The sequence below is a fragment of the Saccopteryx leptura genome, chromosome 6 (assembly GCF_036850995.1).
Source record: "Saccopteryx leptura isolate mSacLep1 chromosome 6, mSacLep1_pri_phased_curated, whole genome shotgun sequence".
Taxonomy (NCBI): Eukaryota; Metazoa; Chordata; class Mammalia; order Chiroptera; family Emballonuridae; genus Saccopteryx; species Saccopteryx leptura.
The window spans coordinates 179651551-179673796 of NC_089508.1; the positions used below are offsets into that span (position 1 = coordinate 179651551).

Below are 22246 nucleotides of genomic sequence, written 5' to 3' on the forward strand. Positions count from 1 at the left end.
TGTATTGGGAGCTTTATGTCTGTATCACATTAATCCATAGAAATACTAAAGCCTCATTTTTTAGATGATGGGAAGAAGGCTCAGAAAGATCTGGAAGTTGTTGAAGGCCAGACGATTAATAAGTAGCAGATCCAGAATTTTAATTCAGTGGTTTGTATACCAGTGAGTATGTTTAGTTTCAGTTTGAGGAAAAATTAAATGATACCCATATTACCATTCCATGCACAAGATATAAACGGGAAACCTAGGTTTTGTGTTTTATTTTTTATTTTTTATTTATTTATTTTTTTTTCATTTTTCTGAAGCTAGAAACAGGGAGAGACAGTCAGACAGACTCCCGCATGCGCCCGACCGGGATCCACCCGGCACGCCCACCAGGGGCGACGCTCTGCCCACCAGGGGGCGATGCTCTGCCCATCCTGGGCGTCGCCATGTTGCGACCAGAGCCACTCTAGCGCCTGGGGCAGAGGCCACAGAGCCATCCCCAGCGCCCGGGCCATCTTTGCTCCAATGGAGCCTTGGCTGCGGGAGGGGAAGAGAGAGACAGAGAGGGAAAGCACGGCGGAGGGGTGGAGAAGCAAATGGGCGCTTCTCCTGTGTGCCCTGGCCGGGAATCGAACCCGGGTCCTCCGCACGCTAGGCCGACGCTCTACCGCTGAGCCAACCGGCCAGGGCCGGTTTTGTGTTTTAAACACAATCAAGAATGCGACTGATGATTAGCCAGACGATTATGTGTTTTTCTCTGTATCTGTTGGAGATTTAGATAAAACTGACCCAGTTTTCGAAAGTCAAGCTGCTGCCTGTTACATAGCCCGATGGGTAAAGAAAACTGACCTTTTCATCCACTCAAAACCGTACAGTGATGAATTCTGTGATTCTCTGGTCTCTTGTAGAAAAGAAGAGAAGAGAGCACTGGCCTGAAGGAGGAGGGAAATGAGCAGTTTAAGAAAGGAGGTAAGCAGCCTATCTCAGCACTGCCGTCCGGTCATCTGGACTCTTTCTTTCGTCGAGTCTGTGGACAAAGCCCAAAGAACATTTGGAAACAACTAGCAAATAAACTGCTCACAATACAGCATCGCCTCCCAGTGCCTTGGAATTTTGTTTTTTACCAAGTTCAAATGGTTCTCAGCTGGCAGTGGCCAGCTCCCATGTGTCTCTTGGCACAGGCGCAGTTCTCTTCTGTAATCCACTATCTATAAATCCAGAAACTGGGAGGCAAACTCTTCAGCCATTGCTTTGGACAACTTGAACCTGGAATGTTCAATGTTCTCTGCTGCATTCTGTAAAAACAGGGCCCCATTCCTCGCTTTGTAATAATGCTGTAAACACCAGCCGATAGTTCCAGCACTGCCCACGGGAGGCTTTTTGCTGAACCTTTCTCTGAGATGCTCTTCATACTGTACAGAGTTGCTCCTTATGTCCTTCCAGGTTTTCTACACATGCTTGGGGATACGTCGGGTTCTTTCTGAGAATTTGGGGGAACCATTTGATCTTAGGGTATCCTTCGTCATATCTTAAAGTATAGATGCTTTAAGGATCTAAGCATAGTAGCATTTTCCCCACGTTATGCTCAGGTTTAAATTTTTCTTATATCCTGGTTTAGCATCCATCACTTCTTTTGTGCTACAAATAAATAAATAATGGGTTTTTTGTTTGTTTGTTTGTTTTTTGACAGTCAGAGAGAGGGATAGACGGGGACAAACAAGAACGGAGAGATGAGAAACATCAATCATTAGTTTTTCGTTGTGACACCTTAGTTGTTCATTGATTGCTTTCTCATATGTGCCTTGACCACGGGCCTTCAGCAGATCGAATAACCCCTTGCTCAAGCTAGTGACCTCAGGGTCTCGAACCTGGGTCCTCAGCATCCCAGTCCGACGCTCTATCCACTGCGCCACCGCCTGGTCAGGCTGGTTCTAACTTTGAAAACATACCTTTCTGTATTTTAGTATTAAATATTTCCAACCTGAAAAAGTGTGAATGGGTGATTTAGAACCCTGACCATCATTCTGTGTGTGCCAGTATATAAATTTATCACCATTTTCTCTTTTGTTTTTTTTTTTTGTTTTTTTTTTTTTTTATTATTATTCATTTTAGAGAGGAGAGGGAGAGACAGAGGGAGAGAGAGAGAGGAGAGACAGAGAGAGAGAAGCGGGGGAGGAGCTGGAAGAATCAACTCCCATATGTGCCTTGACCAGGCAAGCCCAGGGTTTTGAACCGGCGACCTCAGCATTTCCAGGTCGACACTTTATCCACTGCGCCACCACAGGTCAGGCACCATTTTCTCTTTTAAGGTCTTCAGTCAACTGCTGATGTTTGCATTGTTGCTATTAGCTCAAAAAGAATGTTTCTCCAAACATTTCATGGAAGCAATTCTAGCCAGAATGACTATGAAAACACAGTATCTTTATTGAAAATATGCACATAGTCCTGACCAGGTGGTGATGCAGTGGATAGAGCGTTGGACTGGGACGCGGAGGACCCAGGTTCGAGACCCTGAGGTTGCCAGCTTGAGCACAGGCTCATCAGGTTTGAGCAAGGCTCACCAGCTTGGACCAAGGTCGCTGGCTCGAGCAAGGGGTTACTTGGTCTGCTATAGCCCCCCAGTCAAGGCACATGTGAGAAAGCAATCAATGAACAACTAGGAGCCGCAACAAAGAATTGATATTTCTCATCTCTCTTCCTTCCTGTCTGTCCCTATCTGTCCCTCTCTCTCTCTGTCTCTGCCATAAAAAAGAATAAAGAAAGAAAATATGCACATAGGATTTTTGTATGCATTAATCCCAGAATTCGGTCTCTTCCATCTGTCCCGTTCCCAAACCCCCCTTCATAACTCTTCCCGAAATTGAGAAGCTGACTGGAAGCTGAATATCGAGAGCGTTCTGTTGGGGACCTTTGTCCTGTGAGCAGAAGGCTATGCACTCTCAGATCCTGTGACTTTGATCCTCTCAGGAATAAAATCATAGTGACTTCTCACCTTTTCCTTATCCTCAGAGTACACAGAAGCTGAGAGTTCTTACAGTCGAGCCCTGCAGACGTGCCCATCCTGCTTCCAGAAAGACAGGGCTATTCTGTTTTCAAATAGAGCGGCTGCAAGGATGAAACAGGTATGTAACTTTGACCTTTTCTTTTCTGAGAAGCGTGATCTCGCAGTGTTTCGTAGGATAGCTTCTCTCGAAAAGCAGTCCTAGGGCCTTCACGCTGGTGCCTCCCTTTTCCAGCCTGTATCTTTTCCTGACAGAAAGGGCACAGGGAGAATAGAAATGTATTTTGGAAAACTACAAACCTCACTAGGGTGGCTGAGTGAACACTTCTGTGGAAGGAAGGCTGGCAAAGTCACCACCAAACTAGGCCAGTTAGCGGAGCCTGGACCTTAGCAGTGTGTGGCCTAGAACTGCTGCAGGGGCTCGCTGCAGGCCTCTGGGTTTCTAGATGGAGACACAAAAACTCGGTGTCAAGATGCCCGTTCCTGAGACGCTGGTTTTTCTGTTGATGGACATGGGGAGCAAGGTCCACCAGTTGATGTGAGAGGTTGCTTAACACATTGTTGACCACTCATGAGTTAACTCGTGTTTGCTCTTGCATTAGCTATTTCAGTTTTTTAAACTCAGGGTAATACAGGATTATTGTGTTTGTAACTCTTCACCCTGAGAGTCAAAGTTCGAAAAACAGCACACCCTTCTATATTCTCATGCGGGCTCCTTTTCTTCCCACTCCTCCCGGCTGAGACCGCAAAATCGAAGGTACGGTAAACAAGGACAGCCACAGTGTCCAGCGTCTAAACTTGGACTGTCTCCCAACAGCTCGCAGTTTGTACATATCAAGGCCATTGTAAAATCTTTCTTTGTCGTGTTCAGTTCATTTAAAAAAATGACTTGATATTTAGGTTTCAAAAGGAAAGCGCAGCGAAACCAGATATATTTGCAAAACATGTTGTGTACCATTACACGTAGGTGATTGCTATACAGTATACCACACCAAGAAAAACTACTAAAATATACGATATGTGTAAAATATAATATGTAGCAGATATGGACAAAGTTTCATTTAAATCATTATGTATAAATAAAGTATACTGAAGTTTATTTAGATTGTTTCACTTTCATACTCAATTACGAAAAAATAGCCAGTGACATGAGATAACTTCTGTGTAAAATTGCCGGTCAACAATGTGTTAAATGCAAAGTAGGTGTCAGGGGAAGTTCAGGGCATTTGCGTTCCCAGGGGACTGGGGACCTGGAGGCAGGGTGACTAGACTAGAGAGCAGTGCAGCTGCATGTGTTTGGTACCGTGTTGGTACTGAAGGTTAGAGTTCTGGTTGATTGGTCTGATTTCCTATTTAGTCAGCATAGTAAATCTTGCTGGGTTGAAATGACGAGACTTTTGTAAAAATAATACAGTTGTTCAACTATGGCTGCTGTGTCCAGTGCCCAGGGTAGGTTATTTCACATACCTTTAAGCAACCATGAAGCAAGTCTCCCTAGATTGGGTGAGGTGGTTTTTTGTTTATTTGCTTAGATCAGCTATCTATCACTTTCTTGTTGATGTTGCCTGAAATTCTCTAGGGCAGGGGTCCCCAAACTACGGCCTGCACCGCATGTGGCCCCCTGAGGCCATTTATCCGGCCCCTGCCGCACTTCTGGAAGGGGCACCTCTTTCATTGGTGGTCAGTGAGAGGAGCATAGTTCCCATTGAAATACTGGTCAGTTTGTTGATTTAAATTTACTTGTTCTTTATTTTAAATATTGTATTTGTTCCCGTTTTGTTTTTTTACTTTAAAATAAGATGTGCAGTGTGCATAGGGATTTGTTCATAGTTTTTTTATAGTCTGGCCCTCCAACGGTCTGAGGGACAGTGAACTGGCTCCCCGTGTAAAAAGTTTGGGGACCCCTGCTCTAGGGCCTCTACCAAAGTCTCTTTGGATAACATGGTTTTAAACAAAAGGGTAGGGAGTGAATGGTTGCTGTTTGAAGGCTTGGACAAGCAGAAAGGTGTTTATAAACCTGAACTTGTATATTTTATTATTGGATTACATCTCCAAAGTGGAGTATTTTGGGAGTGATTCATGTGGCATTGGAGAAGTAATAAGTCTACAATATGTAAGCAGATGTCTAGTATTAGAGGAAATAAAACAATTGAGTTTATTTAAAACAGTACTCATTAATACATTTCACCACCAAGCAGAAGTCATACCTAACAGTTTTGACACTTAGCTTGGAAATTTTTCATCTTTTGCTTTTGCTTCTTGGGGACATCTTGCCATGTCCTCGGCCTGGAAATTGACATTGCTAAGTAGGATCCAGGACACCTTCGATGTCAGAGAGAATGCAGCGTACCCGTCCGGCCCCTGGGATTTGGGGTTCTTTGTTCCCACAGTTGCCAGTTAACTGATACTGCTGAGGCTGGGCTAGCGTGACTGAGTGGGCCTGGAGTTGGGGCAGTGTCGCTGGTCTTTGTCACCTCTGAGGGGGGCGCACGAGAGAGTTGCTCTAGGATTATTTCCATTACAAAGAGCGGGTTTGATAGTGGGATGAGATGTTTGCTTTGTTCTTTTAAATTGCATTCTTTTATATATTGAAGAAGATTCTAAAATTAGACACTTCAGGATTAATGCATTGTCACAATTTAAGGATTATATTCTGATTTTATTTATGAAGGTTATGGGTTAACGACTCTAAGAAGAGTTTTTGAAAGGCATGCTCAGCATCCCTGGGTGAGCACCCAGCCAGCTTCCCATTTCCCACCTGGAGAGAGAGGGGCAGACTGGCGTGAGGATGGCATATCAGCTCTGTGCCTACCTGCACCAGAGCAGACAAAACCCTGAAAGAGTGGGCTCGGAGTATTTTCAAAGCTGGCCTTCCATATTTTGTACATTATTTTATATATGTAAGAGACTGACGTAAGTTATGAAAGGGTGGTAAAGAAGTTCCGGTGGCCCTGGCCGGGGGCTCAGTGGATAGAGTGTTGGCCCAGTGTGTGGACGTTCCAGGTTCAGTCCTCAGTCAGGGCACATGTGAGAAGTGACCATCTGCTTCTCTCTCCTACTTTTCCTCTTCCCCTCCCACAACCAGTGGCTCGATTGGTTCGACTGTGGCCCTCGATGCTGAGGATAGTTCAGTTGGTCTGAGCATGTCAGCCTCAGGTACTAAAAATAGCTCTGTTGGTTCGAGCATTGGCTCAAGACTGGGGCTACCGGGTGGTCCGCAGTCGGGCACATGCGGGAGTCTGTCTCTCTCCCCTCCTCTCACTAGAAAAAAAAATAGTTCTGGTGTTTTCCATGTGCCCCACTTTGGAGACCGTCACTCTGAGCAACAGGGAACGCCTGGGTCCCCTGAGGTGTTCGTCAACTATGAGCCTGAAACAAAGGGTTCTGCAATCAAGTACTATCATTCCTTGATCTGCAGACACCAGTTGTTCATAGATTCACTGCAGCTTATAAGTTTCTTAAGGGCCCAAAGAATAGCAGCATTACAGCAGATGGACATAGAAGTTGTGAAGAGTTGCTCCTATTTCAGAAACTTTAAAACATGAAACTGTGAGTCTTAGAGTTACAGAAAGCTAATAAGTTTGGGAAATGCTGACTTATACAGCGCTCCACAGATTTCTTTACTACAGAACTTCTTAGAGATTTTAATATGTGAGTTGCTGTGATGAACACTGGACGAGACAGAATAGCTAGTGTTTTCCAGACGACTCTGGAACCTTCTGTGTTTGTTGTGGGTAAATACACGACATAAAACCGACCATTTTAACTGTTTTGCAGTACATAATTTAGCAGCATTAAATACATTTATAAATGTCGTGCAGCCGTCGCCTCCTGGTTTCAGAGCGTTGTCATGCGCCAGCAGGACCCTGCACCCACCCAGCGTTCACTGCCCGTCCGGAACTGTCTCTGATTAAATCCTGAAACCCAGTTTGGGAGACGTTGCTCTAAAATATTCTGCAAAATGTTTAGTATTTGCTCCCATAGCCATTATAGAAGTATTGAACATTTATCTGAAGTAACATTTCTGTCCTGTAGAAAACGGATCTGAGGAAAAGGGGCATTTTAGAGCTGGAAGCGTTAAGAAGCGGGTTAGTATCAGCTGGACCCAGAACCCAGTTCTGCTGCCAGCTGTGTTCTCCCCGCTGTGCCAGGCTCCCGGATCAGAACGCGGTATTAGTGACAGGTCTTACTCGGTAGGCCGGTGCGTATTTTTCTTTCACCAGAGGATCAGTTAGGTGTATAGCTGAGACTGTGTGACAGGCCCCACTGCGTTCCTGCAGAGGTGCCATCTGTACACTCTGTGAAGACAGCACTTTGGCTCAGCTAGCCAAAGAGGAGGGTTATTAATTCAGTTATTCATGCATCGTCATTTACCCCATTTATTGACCACAAAGTTTTCTCAGCGTCAGCATTCTGACAAAGCATCTTGCAAGTATAATAGATCAATGACAACAGTTTTTAAAGATTCTTCAGGAAGAAGCTACTTGAGTATTTAGCTGGCAGAAGACTTTCAAGTCTGAGCTGTCATCCTATTTGCATTTTAGCTTGGGAGTAAGTTGCATGTTTTTATGTGGTTTCTCTGAAGAGAATTCTGCATCTTCATAAGCAATTATTAATGATCAGCTTATGTCATTGAGCCTTTGGGCCATTAAGACAGAACTATAGGGTGACACATATTGTTATATTTCCTTTTAGGACAAGAAAGAGGTGGCCATCAGTGACTGCAGCAAAGGTACCGCTTTTTATTTCTTATATGTTAACATAAAAGAGCATCACCTCAGCTAGACCGACAGGGAGGCTGTCGGTCAGGGTCAGGTGTGCACCTGGACGTGTGTCCCCTTCGTCTGAGGCCCATAAGGGAGACGCTTTCCTGGCCAGATAGCTCAGCTGATTAGAGCGTTGTCCCCATATGCCAAGGTTGCAGGTTCAATCCCCGGACAGGGCACATACTAGAATCGACCAATGAATGCATAGATAAGTGGGACAACAAATCCATGTTTCTCTCTCCCCCTCTCTCTCTTTCCCTCTCCTTTTCTCTCTCCCCTTTTTTCACACTCTCCTTTTTATTCTCTGTCTCCGTATCTCCCTCCCCCCTCCCTCCCTCCCTCCTTAGCTCTTTCTAAACTAAGGAAGCTTTATGGCGTGGCCCTCCTTAGAGGCAGTTTGTAGTGCTCATCCCACTGTAAGTGTGCCTTTGAATGGATAGCTCAGTCCGTGTATCCTGTCCTGTAACTATGTGAAGAAAAGCTACCTTGGTAGCAGAATCTGATGAACAGAACTGCCCTCCTGTAGTGTCCACACCACTTTACTTTGACGCTGTAATTGCAGATCTTGCTGCTCTTAGCTGTCTGGGTCTGCGTGTTTGGGAGTGGGGGGGGGGGGGGCGCTCTTCAGATGTAATAATTCTTCCGAACCTACTTGTCATTTCAGTTACCCTTGAGCTTCCACACACTGGGTCGGGACTTTGCTGTCTGTTGTCTGAGTTCTGTTGAGGCCTTCTCACCCCACCAGCTTACAGACACCCAGACCTAGGATCACTGCTGTTTGTTTTGTTTTCTAAAATTTCCTGATAGGCCAGACGGCTTCTCTTGCCTTTCTAACCCGCTTGGTATGGAAAACACGTATAACCACCTCCCTTATCATGAGGTTTTCTAGCTATTAATTACTTTATATAAAGTGTGGGGTTGCTTGTTTTCTATTTTTGGGTAGTCATTTCTTTGAGAGACCCGTGGGGTTAGAAAGAGCCTTACTTAGTTGTCTAGTCACACTCTTGTGCTAAGCATGAGTTCTTCCTCTTCTGTTTTCTCTTCACATTAATCCGTCACCCTCCCTAGTGGCGCTGTCTTTTCTTTGCATTTGGTATTTCTTTAAAGTATATGAGTGAAACTACTACTGCATTTGAATTGAGCTCACTGCTGCTGACCCATTACTGTCTGGGGCTGGAACTACTTCTGAATGTACTGTTTCATCTGGGAGAAAGTGTGTAACCTTAATCTGTGTGTGATGTGTGGGTTTGAAAAGTTTGGATCCATTTTCAGAGTCCTTTTCTCTGTGACTGGATGTTGAGAAAATGCCTTGGAAGCTTGGTTGGCAGGTGTCCCTGGGCCAGCAGCCCTCAGTGTGGGAGCTTTGTCAAGGAAATGAGTGGAAGGGGAGCACAGTGGTTTCCGCATCTGTGATTGGATCTGAGTAAACCAAATTCACATGTTCATTCAGTCGTTATGGGTACATGCATTGTACCCACACACAGAGTGCCTTGACACCAGTGTGGTTGATTGGTCTTAAGGACCCCCCCCCCCCCCCCAATGCATACACACTCCCACTCAGTTCATTAACCTTCTTGGCGAACGACTTCACATTTTATTTCTGGGGTCATGTTGGAGCTCGTGACTAGTCATGTAGGACAGTATTTAATGCCCTCACCTTAGGGTTTTCGGCCTTGATGTAAATAAAGGTTAAGTTGATTATATGGATTGGGAAAGAAAATCGCAGAGCGCTATGTTGACTTTAGAGGTTTTTATAAAGTAATCGTGGGAAAAGTTACGTCTCTTTAAAACGTATTTGCATTATTAGAGGCTATTTGCTAGTTGAGAAGGGGGCAGTATGTGGGTTAAAATGTGAAAATTGGACGTTCAGTTTTTGCAAAGGATGTGGTAGTGGTCATTGGACTGTTTTCCTGTGGATGTTACGGTGCTGTGTTGGGGGTATTTTAGAAGGCTGTGCTGTACCAGGCTGAGGGAGGGGCAGCTGTGAAGTTCACCCTTCAGGCGCTGTGCGCTCTCGGGTCCTCACTGAAGGAAGTGTCTGCACCTGCTGCCTCCGCCTTCTCCCCTTCCTGCTCTCCCCACGCCCACTTTAAGGGGCACCAACCACCTCATCTGCTGAATACGCCCCTGCTTCTCTTTCCTCACCCTGCTTGACCTCTGAAAGGCAGTTAATGAGGTATATCATTCTAGGGGGGGGCCCTGTTTCATTGAATATTTATTATCGTGTGTGTGTGAGAGAGAGAGAGAGACACACACACACACAGTACGGATAGGGACAGACAGGAAGGGAGAGAGATAAGCATCAGTTCTTCGTTGCAGCTCCTTTGTCTCCTTAGGTGTTCATTGATTGCTTTTTCATATGTGCTTTGACGGGGGGGGGGGGGGGGCTACAGCAGAGCGAGTGACCCCTTAAGCCAGTGACCCCACGCTCAAGCTGGTGAGCCCGTGCTCAGTCTGGCGACCTTGGGGTTTCATACGTGGGTCCTCTGCATGCCAGTTCCATGCTCTATCCACCGCGCCACCACCTGGTCAGGCTATTTCTTACTCTTTTGCTGGCTTCTCAGTCAGTCCAACATTTTGGAAGTCCCTAGATTTTAGTCCTCCATAAGGCCCTCTTTATTTTTCCCTCTGTGTTTTCTCCTGACATTTTCTCATCCGGTTTGGAAACTTGAAATACCGTCTGTATGGTACAGTAGGCATCGCATATTTACGGGGCCCAGAAGGGACTCTTCTGCCTCCTCAGTCCCCACACACACCCTTAAACCAAAACGCTGGCAGTGGGTTCTTAGAAGGGCAGTGCTTATTGGCTGAAGGGGAGACGGTTCCGCCCCCGTGACCTGGAGGGGCTGGAGCCGGAGTCCGAAGGCTCCGTGAGGGTTTCGCTGACAGCGTCACCTCAGGAGCTGAGGCCCAGAAAGAAGAGGTGACAGCCGAGTCCCACAGACTGGTTTTCCTCAGCTCCCCTGTGCACCTCCCGTTCTCCCTCCCTCTCTCCCTGGGCACCCGAGCTCTGCGTTCTGGCTGTTCTGAGCAGGACAGCGGTGAAGACCGGGACTCCCGGTGCAGGCCCAGGCCTGGTGAACCCCAGCCTCAGCCCAGGGCAGCCTGCCTCCTGCTTGTAGCCCATCAGCCAAGAATCATGTTTACATTTTTCAATGGCTGGAAATCAAATCGAAAGAGAGCTAATATTTTGTGACACATGGAAGTTGTGTGAAGTCCAGATCTCAGCGACCATCGCTGAGGGTTATGGGAACACGGCCGCCCGTGTTGGTCACGGCGCCATCGGAGGCTCACGCTGCAGGGGCAGCGCAGAGTGCTGTGACCGAGTGCGGCTGGCCCCAGGGGTCGCCCATGACAGATGACTTCCTTTTAGGCCCTGGTGGGCAGTTAATAAACTCGGTACAGCTGCGTGTGCCCAGGCCCTTTCCTTCGTGGCCAGTGACCCCCTCTCCTTTCCAGCCATTCAGCTGAACCCCGGCTACGTCAGGGCCCTGCTGCGGAGAGCGGAGCTGTACGAGAGCACCGACAAGCTGGACGAAGCGCTGGAGGACTACAAGGCCGTGCTGGAGAGAGACCCCTCGGTGCCCCAGGCCAGAGAAGCTTGTGTGGTGAGCCTGGCGAGCCGCTTTCCTCTGCTGTCCTCATGTAACACTCCTTTCGGACGCTGCTCTCCCTTTCTGTACTTTTGAGGAGCGTATCAAAACAGGGCGCCGGGACTGGGAAGTGGTGGCCACCGACCCACTGGGACCATGTGCCATTTCATTCTCAGAGTGGGATCTGTGTGAACCGGTCATCTCTAGGCTTCACAGGAATTGTATGTCCTTGTTAGACTAGGAAACTCACGTCCACTGTAGTTGTACAGTGCAGACCCAAGTGAGTCTGAGTGTTACAGGCAGCCAGTTTCTGGTTTTCTGTCCAGTCTTTCTCTTATTCCGTCCCCTGGTTTGTTTATTGTCCTGTGCCCAACACATTTACAATGGAGTACACCCTACTAATCTTATCTTACAGTGACTTCTTACCCCTGACACTGCAAATCCTTTTGCTTCTAAATGTTATAATGTGTCTATGTCGTTCGTAAATTAGCTAAATGTTACTGCTTACTCCCCCTTTCAGAATAACCGCAGGTTTGTACTTGGCCCTGAGCGCCATTCTGCGGTCGCCCCTGCCGCACAGAGCAGCACGGACAGGGGGTGCCGCTGAGCTGGGGGGTGCCTGCTGCTGCCCCGGGATAGAAAAGTAAAGGATGCTCAGATGAGTCGGAGAAGCTCGGGCTTTAACCACACAGCTTTCTTCACTGCCCGACTTTCAGAGAGCCGTGAGGGTGGAGAGGTCCGGCGTGCAGCAGAGAGGGCGCAGGCAGGCAGACAGGAGGCGGCAAGCTACACGCATGTTTTACTTAAGCCAGTTTTGTTTGTGTTTTAATGAGGCCACTTGCCAACTAGGTTAAATGGGAAGATTTTACTAGCTAAGTATTAAAGCAGACTCCTCTTGAAAATAAAAGGGAAGGGGGTCCTTGGGGACACGCACAGTGGCGTCTGGCCAGAGCACTCCCGTCCCTCTGCCAGCTGGCCACGCCGCCCAGTGGCCTTCCACCGGTTCCTCCGTTGTTCCTGTCCGGCCCTGCTCCGTGGGGCTCCCCGCGCACTCATGGGACGACTGTTCCCCCCAGCAGACCTGGGGAGTGTTCGCTGATCTTTCTGCATTAATATCCTAGGTGGTTTGAGTTTTGTTTTGCTGTTTTTATACATACTTGAGGTGAATTCCTTCTATAGTAACAGATCTTTTTATTTATCTAGAAATGGAGTACATAATGGGAGACAGACTGGTTTGGATAATGAAAATAAACCATTTGAAACCAGTTTTAATCCTGTATTTGACTTTTAACGTATCTCTGAGTGCTGATAAGATTAACTGAACTTGACATGAAGAAAGGGAATGAATACTTAAAATCTTGGCCAAATTCTCGGTAACTCTTATCCTTTTCATATTAGTTTTAAGCCTTCTGTGAAAGGAATCCTTTATGCTAGTTGTTATATTCATAAAGAATTTATTTTGAATTATAACTGAGTTATTGCTGGAATCCCAGAGTACTTTGGACCAATTACGAGCTAACAGTGGCCGTAGGAGATTCTATCTAGACCAGTGGTTCTCAGCAGGGTGGTTTGGTGCGGGGACAGTGGCATGTCTGGAGGCATTGTCACAACCGGAGAGTACTTCTGGCATCTAAGTGGGGAGAGGCCAGGGATGCCCTCACGTCCTGCAGTGCACGCAACAGCCCACAGCCCAGACCTGCCTGATCCCAGTGCCTGTCGTGCCCAGACTTAAAACACTGAGCACGGGGAGCACTAGCACTGAGGGAACTCTTTCTCAGTAAATTTGATTATATAAAGAAAGGGCTTCAAGTCAGAAAACAAGTGAGCAAAAAACTTTAAAATACAAATGTCGCCCATAATCCCACCACCACTGTAAACTTCTGGTACGTGTCCTTTCACACTTTTTTGTGTACGTATTTATTCACCAAATTTTTATTGAGGTTTTCCTCAGGCCACTGTGGCCAGGAGCGGGGCCTAGAGCAGTGAACCCAGCAAAACCCTTCAGTGGCTCACCCACAGATGCCTGGTTTTTTCTTGCCTGTCAGCTGTCTGTAGTTAGCCTTATCTCACTTTCTCATTCGTTTTTATTGTTCCGCAAATTCAAAATCAAGCTGAGAGATGTTCTTACCGACCCTTCTCCTCTTTGTCCCTCAGAGGTTACGGAAGCAGATTGAGGAGCGGAATGAGAGACTGAAGGAGGAGATGCTGGGTGAGTCGCTCCCTCCCTTTCTCTGGGCCAGGCCGTGGGGGAGCAGGGGGCCCGGTCCCTGACTCCCTCGACTCGGGAGGGAAGCGGCAGTTAGAAAGGGCTCCCGGCCCACCCTTTGTTGTGGGTGCAGTTCCACGGGCCAGCGGGTGCTCAGCTGTTTCTACTCCAGAGGAGCCCTGTGGTTTAGGGAGGATGTCAGCTTTTCACAACCAAACTGCTCGCGTATTATTCTTGGAAAATTTCCCTCCCTTCAGGAATATAAACACAGTTCAGTTTCCAACCTTGGATACCGTCAACCTGAATTTCAGATCATTAATGTCATAAAAACAATCGAGCTTCTTGACTGAGTAAACAGAGTGAGGTTTTAAGTTCGTTAGGATGCAGTCACTGCAAGCCAGCACCACGTCAGAACCGGGGGGTTGTTTGGACAGCAGAGAGTCTGGGACGACACGAGAGGGCGGGAAGTGGGGTGACAGCGGGGCCAGGAGGCGGTGGTGGAGGGGGAGCAGAGGGTTATTGGACCCACGCTTTCACTCCGTCTCCTATTTGCCAAAGCAGTGTACAGTAGGGATCAGGCCTGCCATGGACAGCGTGCTTGACTAAGGGGAGGACAGGCTCCTGGCCAGAGGCCTGTCCCTCCCGCATGCTCTGCTCACAGCCTGTCTCCTTCCCCACTCACGGTCGGCTCTGTGTCTTCCTCATGAATATCTTCTGACTCCGTCGTGTGTGTTACATTTCCTACATTGCAGTCACCTGGGCTAGAGGGGAGATCGTGTACGGTAAATGAGCCTGGCCATTTATGACCTCGAGGCATCGGTGCCCATACAACGCGAGCACATTTCCCGGCGGCCCGGTCAGATAGCAGCGCTGATCGAGACGGGCCGTTAGCCTCGACCGTCCGAAGCCCTCTGACTTTGTGGCTGGGCTCAGACTCCGACCCCAGGGAGAGCTGCTTCAGACCCGGGCAGTTCCTTGAGCCTCCCCAGTTTTTCCCAACAAGGCTCTTTCCTTTTATTTTACACCGTGTTTGAGCAGAAAAATTATTTTGGAGGTATTCTTTCACCAAAGAAAAGTGAAAAAGCATTTTCTTCATTTTAAAAATGCTTTATTTTTTTTAATTTACCAATTTTGAGAGAGAGAGAGAGAGAAGCAGTATCTACTTGTAGTAGTTGCCTCCCCGTATGTGCCTTGACCGGGCAAGCCCAGGGTTTCGAACCAGCATTCCAAGTTGGCGCTCTATCCACCGCCACCACAGGCCAGGATGCTTAATTTTAGCAAAAAAATTTTTTTTCTTTAGCTGACCTGGACTTCCTGCTGAAAGAGACGACCTTTGAGTGGCCGTAGCGGAGGTGTGGGAGACACGTGGGCATCGGTCTGCAGGCACTGTCTCTCTCCTGAGTCAGTAGGGGCCCATGAGGGGCTGGGTGCGACTGTCTCTCACCGCGACGGCAGTTCCCGCCGCAGTCAGAACTCCCACCTGTCCCTGTCACTGGGAGCACTTGTGAGCCAAAGCTTCCTGTCTCCTCCGTGGCTTTGGGTTTTCTTTCTCCTGTCCCCTCCTGCGGAATGTTCGGGTTGAATTCATTCCTTCAGTTGCTTCGGTAATGAACTCGCCCATCAGACTTGAACAGCTAAAGGTGCTTGGTCAATAACACGTTGGTTTGTTGTTTCACATTAATAGTATGAATAGGTTGACTCTTGATTTCTTTCATTTATTTTTTTACAGAGACAGAGAGAGAGTCAGAGAGAGGGATAGACAGGGATAGACAGACAGGAATGGAGAGAGATGAGAAGCATCAATCATTAGTTTTTCATTGCGCGTTGTGACACCTTAGTTGTTCATTGATTGCTTTCTCATATGTGCCTTGACCGCGGGCCTTCAGCAGACCGAGTAACCCCTTGCTGGAACCAGCGACCTTGGGTTCAAGCTGGTGGGCTTTTGCTCAAGTCAGATGAGCCCGCGCTCAAGCTGGAGACCTCTCAGGGTCTGGAACCTGGGTCCTCCGCATCCCAGTCCGACACTCTATCCACTGCGCCACCACCTGGTCAGGCGACTCTTGATTTCTAATCGATATAAGGATCGTGAATAAAATCCTGCTTCTAGGTATCACCTGCCATGGGAGAGCCTGGAGGGAGAGGTCCCTGTGCGTGGCCTCGGCCCATAGGAGCTTGCTGGTGGTCTTCCCTTCCTGTCACGGGTGGTGGGGCTGGGAAGTCCTTGGAAGGTAGCCTCTCTGAGTGTGAAGTGACGTCCCACCTTAGAAGTTGAGCGAGCTCCTTGCAGTGGGTGCAGGATTTTTAGTGCTGGTTTCTGTGGGAGTGATGGCTTCTGTTGGAAGACTGGCAGTTATAGATTTAAAAACTGCTTGATGTCTGTCATTGGTATTTCCAGAGTTAATGTGATTATTTAACAAAATGAGCTTTTATTTAGGGTTTTGTTCTATAACCTTTGACTTGCTTTTTCTTTTCTCTCTGTAACTTCCATTTTGTTAGAAAGACCTGAATGGAATTCTGAATGAGTAGGACGTGCCCCCGCCAGCCTGTTGTTTATAGAGATCGTCAGAACAGGTGGAGACACAGGTGGCCGTCGGCACAGTGCCACAGCCCTTGCTGAGCACAGGACGGTCATTTTGGCGTCAGGTTTGGGGAGAGCCGGCAGCAGCTGGCGTGTCCGCTTTTGTCCTTTTCTCTGGGACAGTTCGCCGGTGGCCACGAAAGCCAGGGCATCTGAGATTTAGAAGAACCTAAGGGGTGTGTTGGCGATGTGATACGGTGGGAGCAGGGGTCCCGGACTGGGCACCCCAAGAGACTCAGGGAGCCGTTTTTGAGCGATGGTGGTGGTACTGGTGACTGATGTCGTGTTACTTGGCTTTGCTCTAACGTAGTGATTTTCACATTTCTAAAAATAATAGTAGAAACTCTATTTTAAAAAATTGTGTGTAAAGCTACTCACAAAAATTAGGAAATATTTCAAAATTAATATGAAACGATAAAATATTCCCTAATTTTTGTGAGCGGTATATTTTATTTGCATAAATTGAAATGTCATTTTAATCAGAATAAGCAAGTGTGAGGAACAAAATTTGAAATCCAGGGTGTGTGTGGCCTAGCAGTGATGCTCTGAGGAGTGGCGTATGGGTATCTATAGCCTAATTTATTTCTTTTGTTTCTTTTTCACCATATTTTTGCCCACATAAATAGGTAAATAGTAAAAAAAAAAATGTTTTCAAGGGCAAACTGATGGGACATTTTTCAGGATCCCTGAAGCACCTGCTCACCTATAGGATTCTGAGAACAGGTGCTAAGCATGTCACTGTGCCTTCGGGGGCGTCTCAGGAGTGGGGCCGTGGGCCTGGGGGAGCAGGGCGCCTTCCGGGGGGACTCTGTGCACGGAGGCCTGGGGATCTAGCGTAGGTCTCCGAACAGGTTTTCATCAGAAATACAATAGAAGAGATGGTGGGATAGACTTTCGTCATCATCGGTGGCAAATTGTTTTATCCTGTACCCCAACCCAGCCATGAAACCTCACAAGTGGAATTACTGGGCCTCTATGTTTCCTCCTGAATCTTTTGCCATCTCTGTGCTGAACTGTGAGGTAGAAGACGGAGCTGTCTGCCTTCTCCAGAAGGTAGCGAGGGCCGCCATCGTCTGAGAGGGCCGCTCCTCCCAGGCAGCCTGTCCCTCTGATCACTGTAAACGGGTGTTTTCAGTTAGCTTTTACTACCAGGCTTCTGATCAAGGCTCCACTCGCCAGCTGCAAAAGCAAGTTATCTTTTGAAGTTGGTTCTCAAAATACAGTGTCCAGACCAGCCTCACTTGAGAACTTATCCAAAACATGTTTCAGCCCAGCCCCAGGCCTGCTGAATCAGAAAGCGGGGGTGGGCCCGCACCCTGCATTTTAACCCCTCTGGGTGTTTCAGTGCACACTGGAGTTTATCCCTGCTGCTGGAGGTGTGAGTGGTGAGTGAGGAGCAGGGTGAAGGCCACCAGGGACAGGAACCACGGGCAGAGTGGGGCGTGGCCAGTTCCGCAGGATGCCCGGAGGCCTCCCTGCTGGGCAGGAGCAGGCATGCCCCTGGGTTTCATCTTTCCCTTGTGCTACAGCTGCAGTAGGAGAAAAAATAGTAAGTAGACACTTCAGAACATGAGCTCCCCGGATTCACTGTCCTGAAATCTCTACAAGCTCCCTGTGGCCGGCTGTCCCTTGCCAGGTTTCATTTCTGTGTTAGACAGGCACCCTGGAGAAAGCCCGTGAGCTCACTAAGTTGTCACCGTTTACTGAGGGGGTAGGCACACCACCCAGGTCTTGGGGTGGGGGTGTCACAATAGCATGGATGCTTGTGGTCCAGCCATTCCATGAGCTGCTGCTCTCCACCGAGCTACCAGGTGCCTGTCCTGATCTGGAGAGCCTGGAGCTGTGCCGTGGAACTCACTTGTTCCCGCAGCAGGAGCAGAGACCTGGGCATGGCACTGCCCAGCAACCCCCTTCCTCCCACTGCGCCCGGCACAGACGTAGGCCTGTTCGCCTCCAACCCAAGTCTCCATTCGTAGTATCATCTCCGTCCACCTTGCAGCATGTTCCCGGTCTCCTCAGGGGTCCACGCCTGTTCACTAGCCCCTAAGGCATGCTCGGCTGTGAACGGAACTGAGACCACCACCTTGTGTGGGCCACATGCAGGCACTGCATACGGAGTTAGAAGTCACTTGTCTGTTGTTGTTGCAAGGATTCAACACATCCCGCTGGGTTTCCCTATGCGTTACCTGCTTCTCTGGTCTGCGTGGAGTAGAAGGTCCTAGAAACGGCTCCCTTTTGGAGCAATCACAAGACTTAAAATTGTTCCCATTAAAATTGCTGAAGCCGAACGTGTGGGTGTGGAAATCCAGTCTCCCATCTTTCTCCACACCCCTTGGCAGACACTCTACAGACTGCCTGCAGGTTCTGCTCCGGCCAGGTCCTCGCGCTGTCGCTCTAGTAGAAAACCCGCGTGTGGACTTTCAGTGCCTGCTTTGGTCCCGGTCCAGTCCGGTCCGGTTCCTGTTCCCTGCCGCTGTGCTCCTGCAGCTCCTCAGCGGGGCTTCTCTTACCCTCCATGATCCTTGGCAGGGATTGTTCCTGCCTCTGCCTTCACCCAAGAGCTCTCGTGAGCATTTGAATTGGCTGTGAGTTTTATGCTCTCGATTCTGTGCGGCCACTTGATTTGCCTTTTGCTCAGAGGGAAGGAGGAGTTGGCTGTGTGGCTTAGCCTCCGGCCTCATGAGAGGAGATGCCCTCTCAGGATTGCTGTAGGCAGTGTTTCTCCTAAGAAAAAAGTCCCGGAGGACCTAGCCCATTGCTCCCCAACCCCAGTGACTTAATAAAGTTCACTGGGGGACATTAGTTCATGCTATGTAGCTTTGCAATACAGCATCTGTGTGCTTACTGTCCAGTCTTCCCCGCACCATTCACTCAAGAGGCTTTCATGTCTCCAGTTATGTTTTTGGCTCCTTTGTCAAAAATCAGTTGCCCATATACATGTCGGTTTATTTCTAGGCTTTTAATTATGTTCCATTGGTTTGTGTAATTTTTGGCCAGTACCATGCTGTTTTGATTCTTAGAGCTTTGTAGTCTAGTTCAGAGTCAGAGATTGTGATGCTTCCAGCTTTGTTCTTTTTTCTCTGGGTTGCGTTGACTATTCAGGGTCATCTTTGGTTCCACAGAAATTTGAGGATTTTAGGGGTCTGTTTCTGTGAAAAGTGCCATTGGGATTTTGATGGGGATTGCATTAAATCTGTATCTTTCCATTCTTTGTGTCTTCTTCACTGGAAGTTGTCCCGTGGGGAGGAGCCCGCCGTAAACCCGCCACCCCGGGTGGCCCTCACACAGCCTCCTCTAGCGGAGCTGCCCTCTGGGACTCTCGAGACGAAGGTCCGTTCCCTGCGTGTCTGAGGGCCAGCATTGACATTTCATTGGGCTTCTTTAAATGTCCTTTTCCTCCCTGTCCTGTCCTCAACCCCAAGACAGACTGCCTGAGTTCTGGGTGACACCTTCCTGAGGGTACCCCGTCTTCCCTGCTGGCTGTGTTCCCCTGCCCCTGCCCCCGTCTGCGCAGGGCCACGCATGGGGCCCTCTGCTGCCCGCTGCGTGCGAGGCGCGGTCTGCCAGGGACTCCCCGTGAGGAGAAGCACTGAGCACGTGTGCTCCAGCTTGAAGTTTGGGAAGCCTGCCTGGACAGCGGCCCCTGAGTTTCTGGAGCTTCCTCAGAATGTGGTGAGCTTCTGTGGGATAAATCTTACACCGAGACCAGTTCTTCCCACCAGTCACTGCTCCCGGCCTGCGCTGTACAGGCCACGTGTCTTTAAGGACCATGTGGGCTTCACTTCAGATGGGGCCTCAGAGGGACAAAGCTGCCAACAAGAGTGAGGTCAGAGGGCCCTGCACCTGGTAGTTGGGGGTTCTTTTCCTTTCACCTCCATTCTCAGCCTTACTGGAAGCAGACTGGGAAGAACAATTTAAAAAGGGTTGAAACTGTTTACTTATCAATCCTAGCCAGTGTTTTCCAAAACATTCCTGGTTTCAAGTAGTCCCTCCGTTTGCCCCATAAATCCCCATAAACCTTCTCAAGTATCCTTAGAAACTCCAGCTTTTGACATAGAAACTCCATAACTCTCGTATCTGGGATCGGCATAAAAACCCGTGGTTACACTGTGTCTCTTTTCTGGTGTCGGGAGTGAACTCACCCAGTGGTTCAGCACAGCCTGAAGCCAGGAGAGGAGATGACTGTGCGGGTGATGGGCCTGTGCAGACAAACAGGATCTCCCGTTGCCCAAATGATGGGCTTGCTCCGGAGTTGAGGCTTTACTCAGAAAAGCAGGGGGCTCTTGAGTTTGAATCCAGGTCCAGTAAAACTCAGCTAAGTGGAATAGACTCAGGAAGTGGCTGCCGCTGCCATTTCATAGAGAACAGACTTGGAGGACCTGTGTCCTCACCACCAGGCATCTGGGGCTTGGCAGGGTGCCTTCGCGCCCCCAGGAGCCGCAGGTGATGGGACCAGCACCGATCCCAAAGCCTGTGTCTTGTGGTGGCCCTGGCCAGTTTGGACAGGAGGCCTTGCTCTCCAGAAGCCGCGGGGCTCCCTCTGTTCGTCTGTGGAGCACAGGCTCCGGGTGGGTGGGTGGCCCCAGAGTGACTGCACTCCTGTGGGTGGCGGGAGTCTCAGAAACGACCAGGAGGTACTCTGTAAGCGTGGCTGTGGTCTTCCTGCTTCTGCTCATTCCCATATTTATTTCAGTTTTTGCTTTTATATTGCAGGTAAACTAAAAGATCTTGGGAACTTGGTTCTCCGACCTTTTGGACTCTCCACAGAAAATTTCCAGATCAAACAGGATTCCTCTACTGGCTCCTACTCCATCAATTTTGTTCAAAATCCAAATAACAACAGATAACAAAGATAACAGCTTTCAAAGCTGGCTAGTAAGTTGTGTGCTGCCTGCTGTTAGCAAGGGGAAGGCGCTGTGTTTAACTTCTAAAAGCCCCTTCTCTCAAGGTGGGCTGTCCAGTAGAGCCCGCTGCTCCCTTTCCCCTCGTGTTTTATGATGAGGGTCAATGCACTTCCTGATGGAACGAGCCTGGTGTGATTTCCACGTGAGCTGGTGTCTCTGCAGCAGTTGTCCCTGGTTCTGGCTGGCTCACCTCTCTGAGCCACACAGACACAGCCCAGACACGATCTCTCGTGGACCGAGTAAACATGCCGGTCGAAGGCTGCCCCAACTTGATTGATGGGGTTCCGCCTGCTGTCCCCTCCTCCTGATTACACACACTGCCCTGGCTCCGTGCGTGGGCTCCTGGTTTCCTCTCTGGTAATAAAAACGCTTTCTGTGAGTCTGAGCTGGGTTGTGGTTCTGTCCCCTAACAGCTGAAGCGAAGGCTTCTCTGGCTCCAGGCGCAGTGCTGGGCTCAGGCAGCACCACTGGGTCCCACAGATCTGCCCGGGGCTTAGCTGCCACACTAAAGGTGATCTTGAAGTGGTGCGTCTTCTACCCTGTACTAAAATTCAGGAACCACAAGCTTCTGGCCTCTCCAGGTTTGCACAGACACTTAATGAAACCATGTTTGTTTTGACCAAGCACCTCTTGTAGCTTAATAATTTCAACTTAAAATAGCTTCATTCAGGAGTGGTGAATATGTGAATCTCAGAACAAAGCCATATTCTTTAGACTACACGAACCCAGAGGTTTCAAAGGTAGGTTTTTGTTTATTTTTGTATTCATTAGGTGATGCTGGTGAAAAGCTTTCAGTTCTGGTTTGAGTGTCAAAGGCAGTGACATGCACATTTCGTCTGAGAAATGAAGTTTGTGTACAATTCTGTAAGTGACAAGCACTAGACCTGCTTGCCAAGTTAAGGATTGTGCTGGTTCTTTGATCTCTTGCCCCTTTGACTTGTGATTGTTTGTAGATAGCACAGTGGTGTGTAGAATTGACTCCATGGTTTGCTAAGCTGCTTTCCCAGACTGAAGTGAAATTCTCCATAGAATTTACTACGGGAGAGGGGGAAAATACATGGTTAATGTTGGTTTGCTACCTTTATGGTAAATCTGGCATCTAATTTTTCCAAAAAGGTGTGTAAGAAAGCTTGTGTGTTGTGCAGAAGCCCTGGGTGAGAGCCGTGGGGTCCAGCTGTCGGGGGCGAGCACTTCCTGGGCAGCCGTGTCAGGC

General features: G+C 48.6%; 1 protein-coding gene across 2 annotated transcripts in view; it reads left to right on the plus strand.

The window, feature by feature from the left end:
* Positions 1-21412, plus strand: part of TTC1 (tetratricopeptide repeat domain 1) — a 43749-nt gene extending 22337 nt beyond the window's left edge. For both annotated transcript variants that reach the window (XM_066343161.1, XM_066343162.1), the window contains exons 3-8: positions 894-954; positions 2995-3107; positions 7682-7718; positions 11212-11360; positions 13500-13554; positions 20843-21412. In XM_066343161.1, coding sequence (XP_066199258.1) covers positions 894-954; positions 2995-3107; positions 7682-7718; positions 11212-11360; positions 13500-13554; positions 20843-20976 — 549 coding nt within the window. In that variant the 3' untranslated portion in view covers positions 20977-21412. The remainder of the gene's footprint in view (positions 1-893; positions 955-2994; positions 3108-7681; positions 7719-11211; positions 11361-13499; positions 13555-20842) is intronic.
* The last annotated feature ends 834 nt before the right edge of the window (positions 21413-22246 follow it).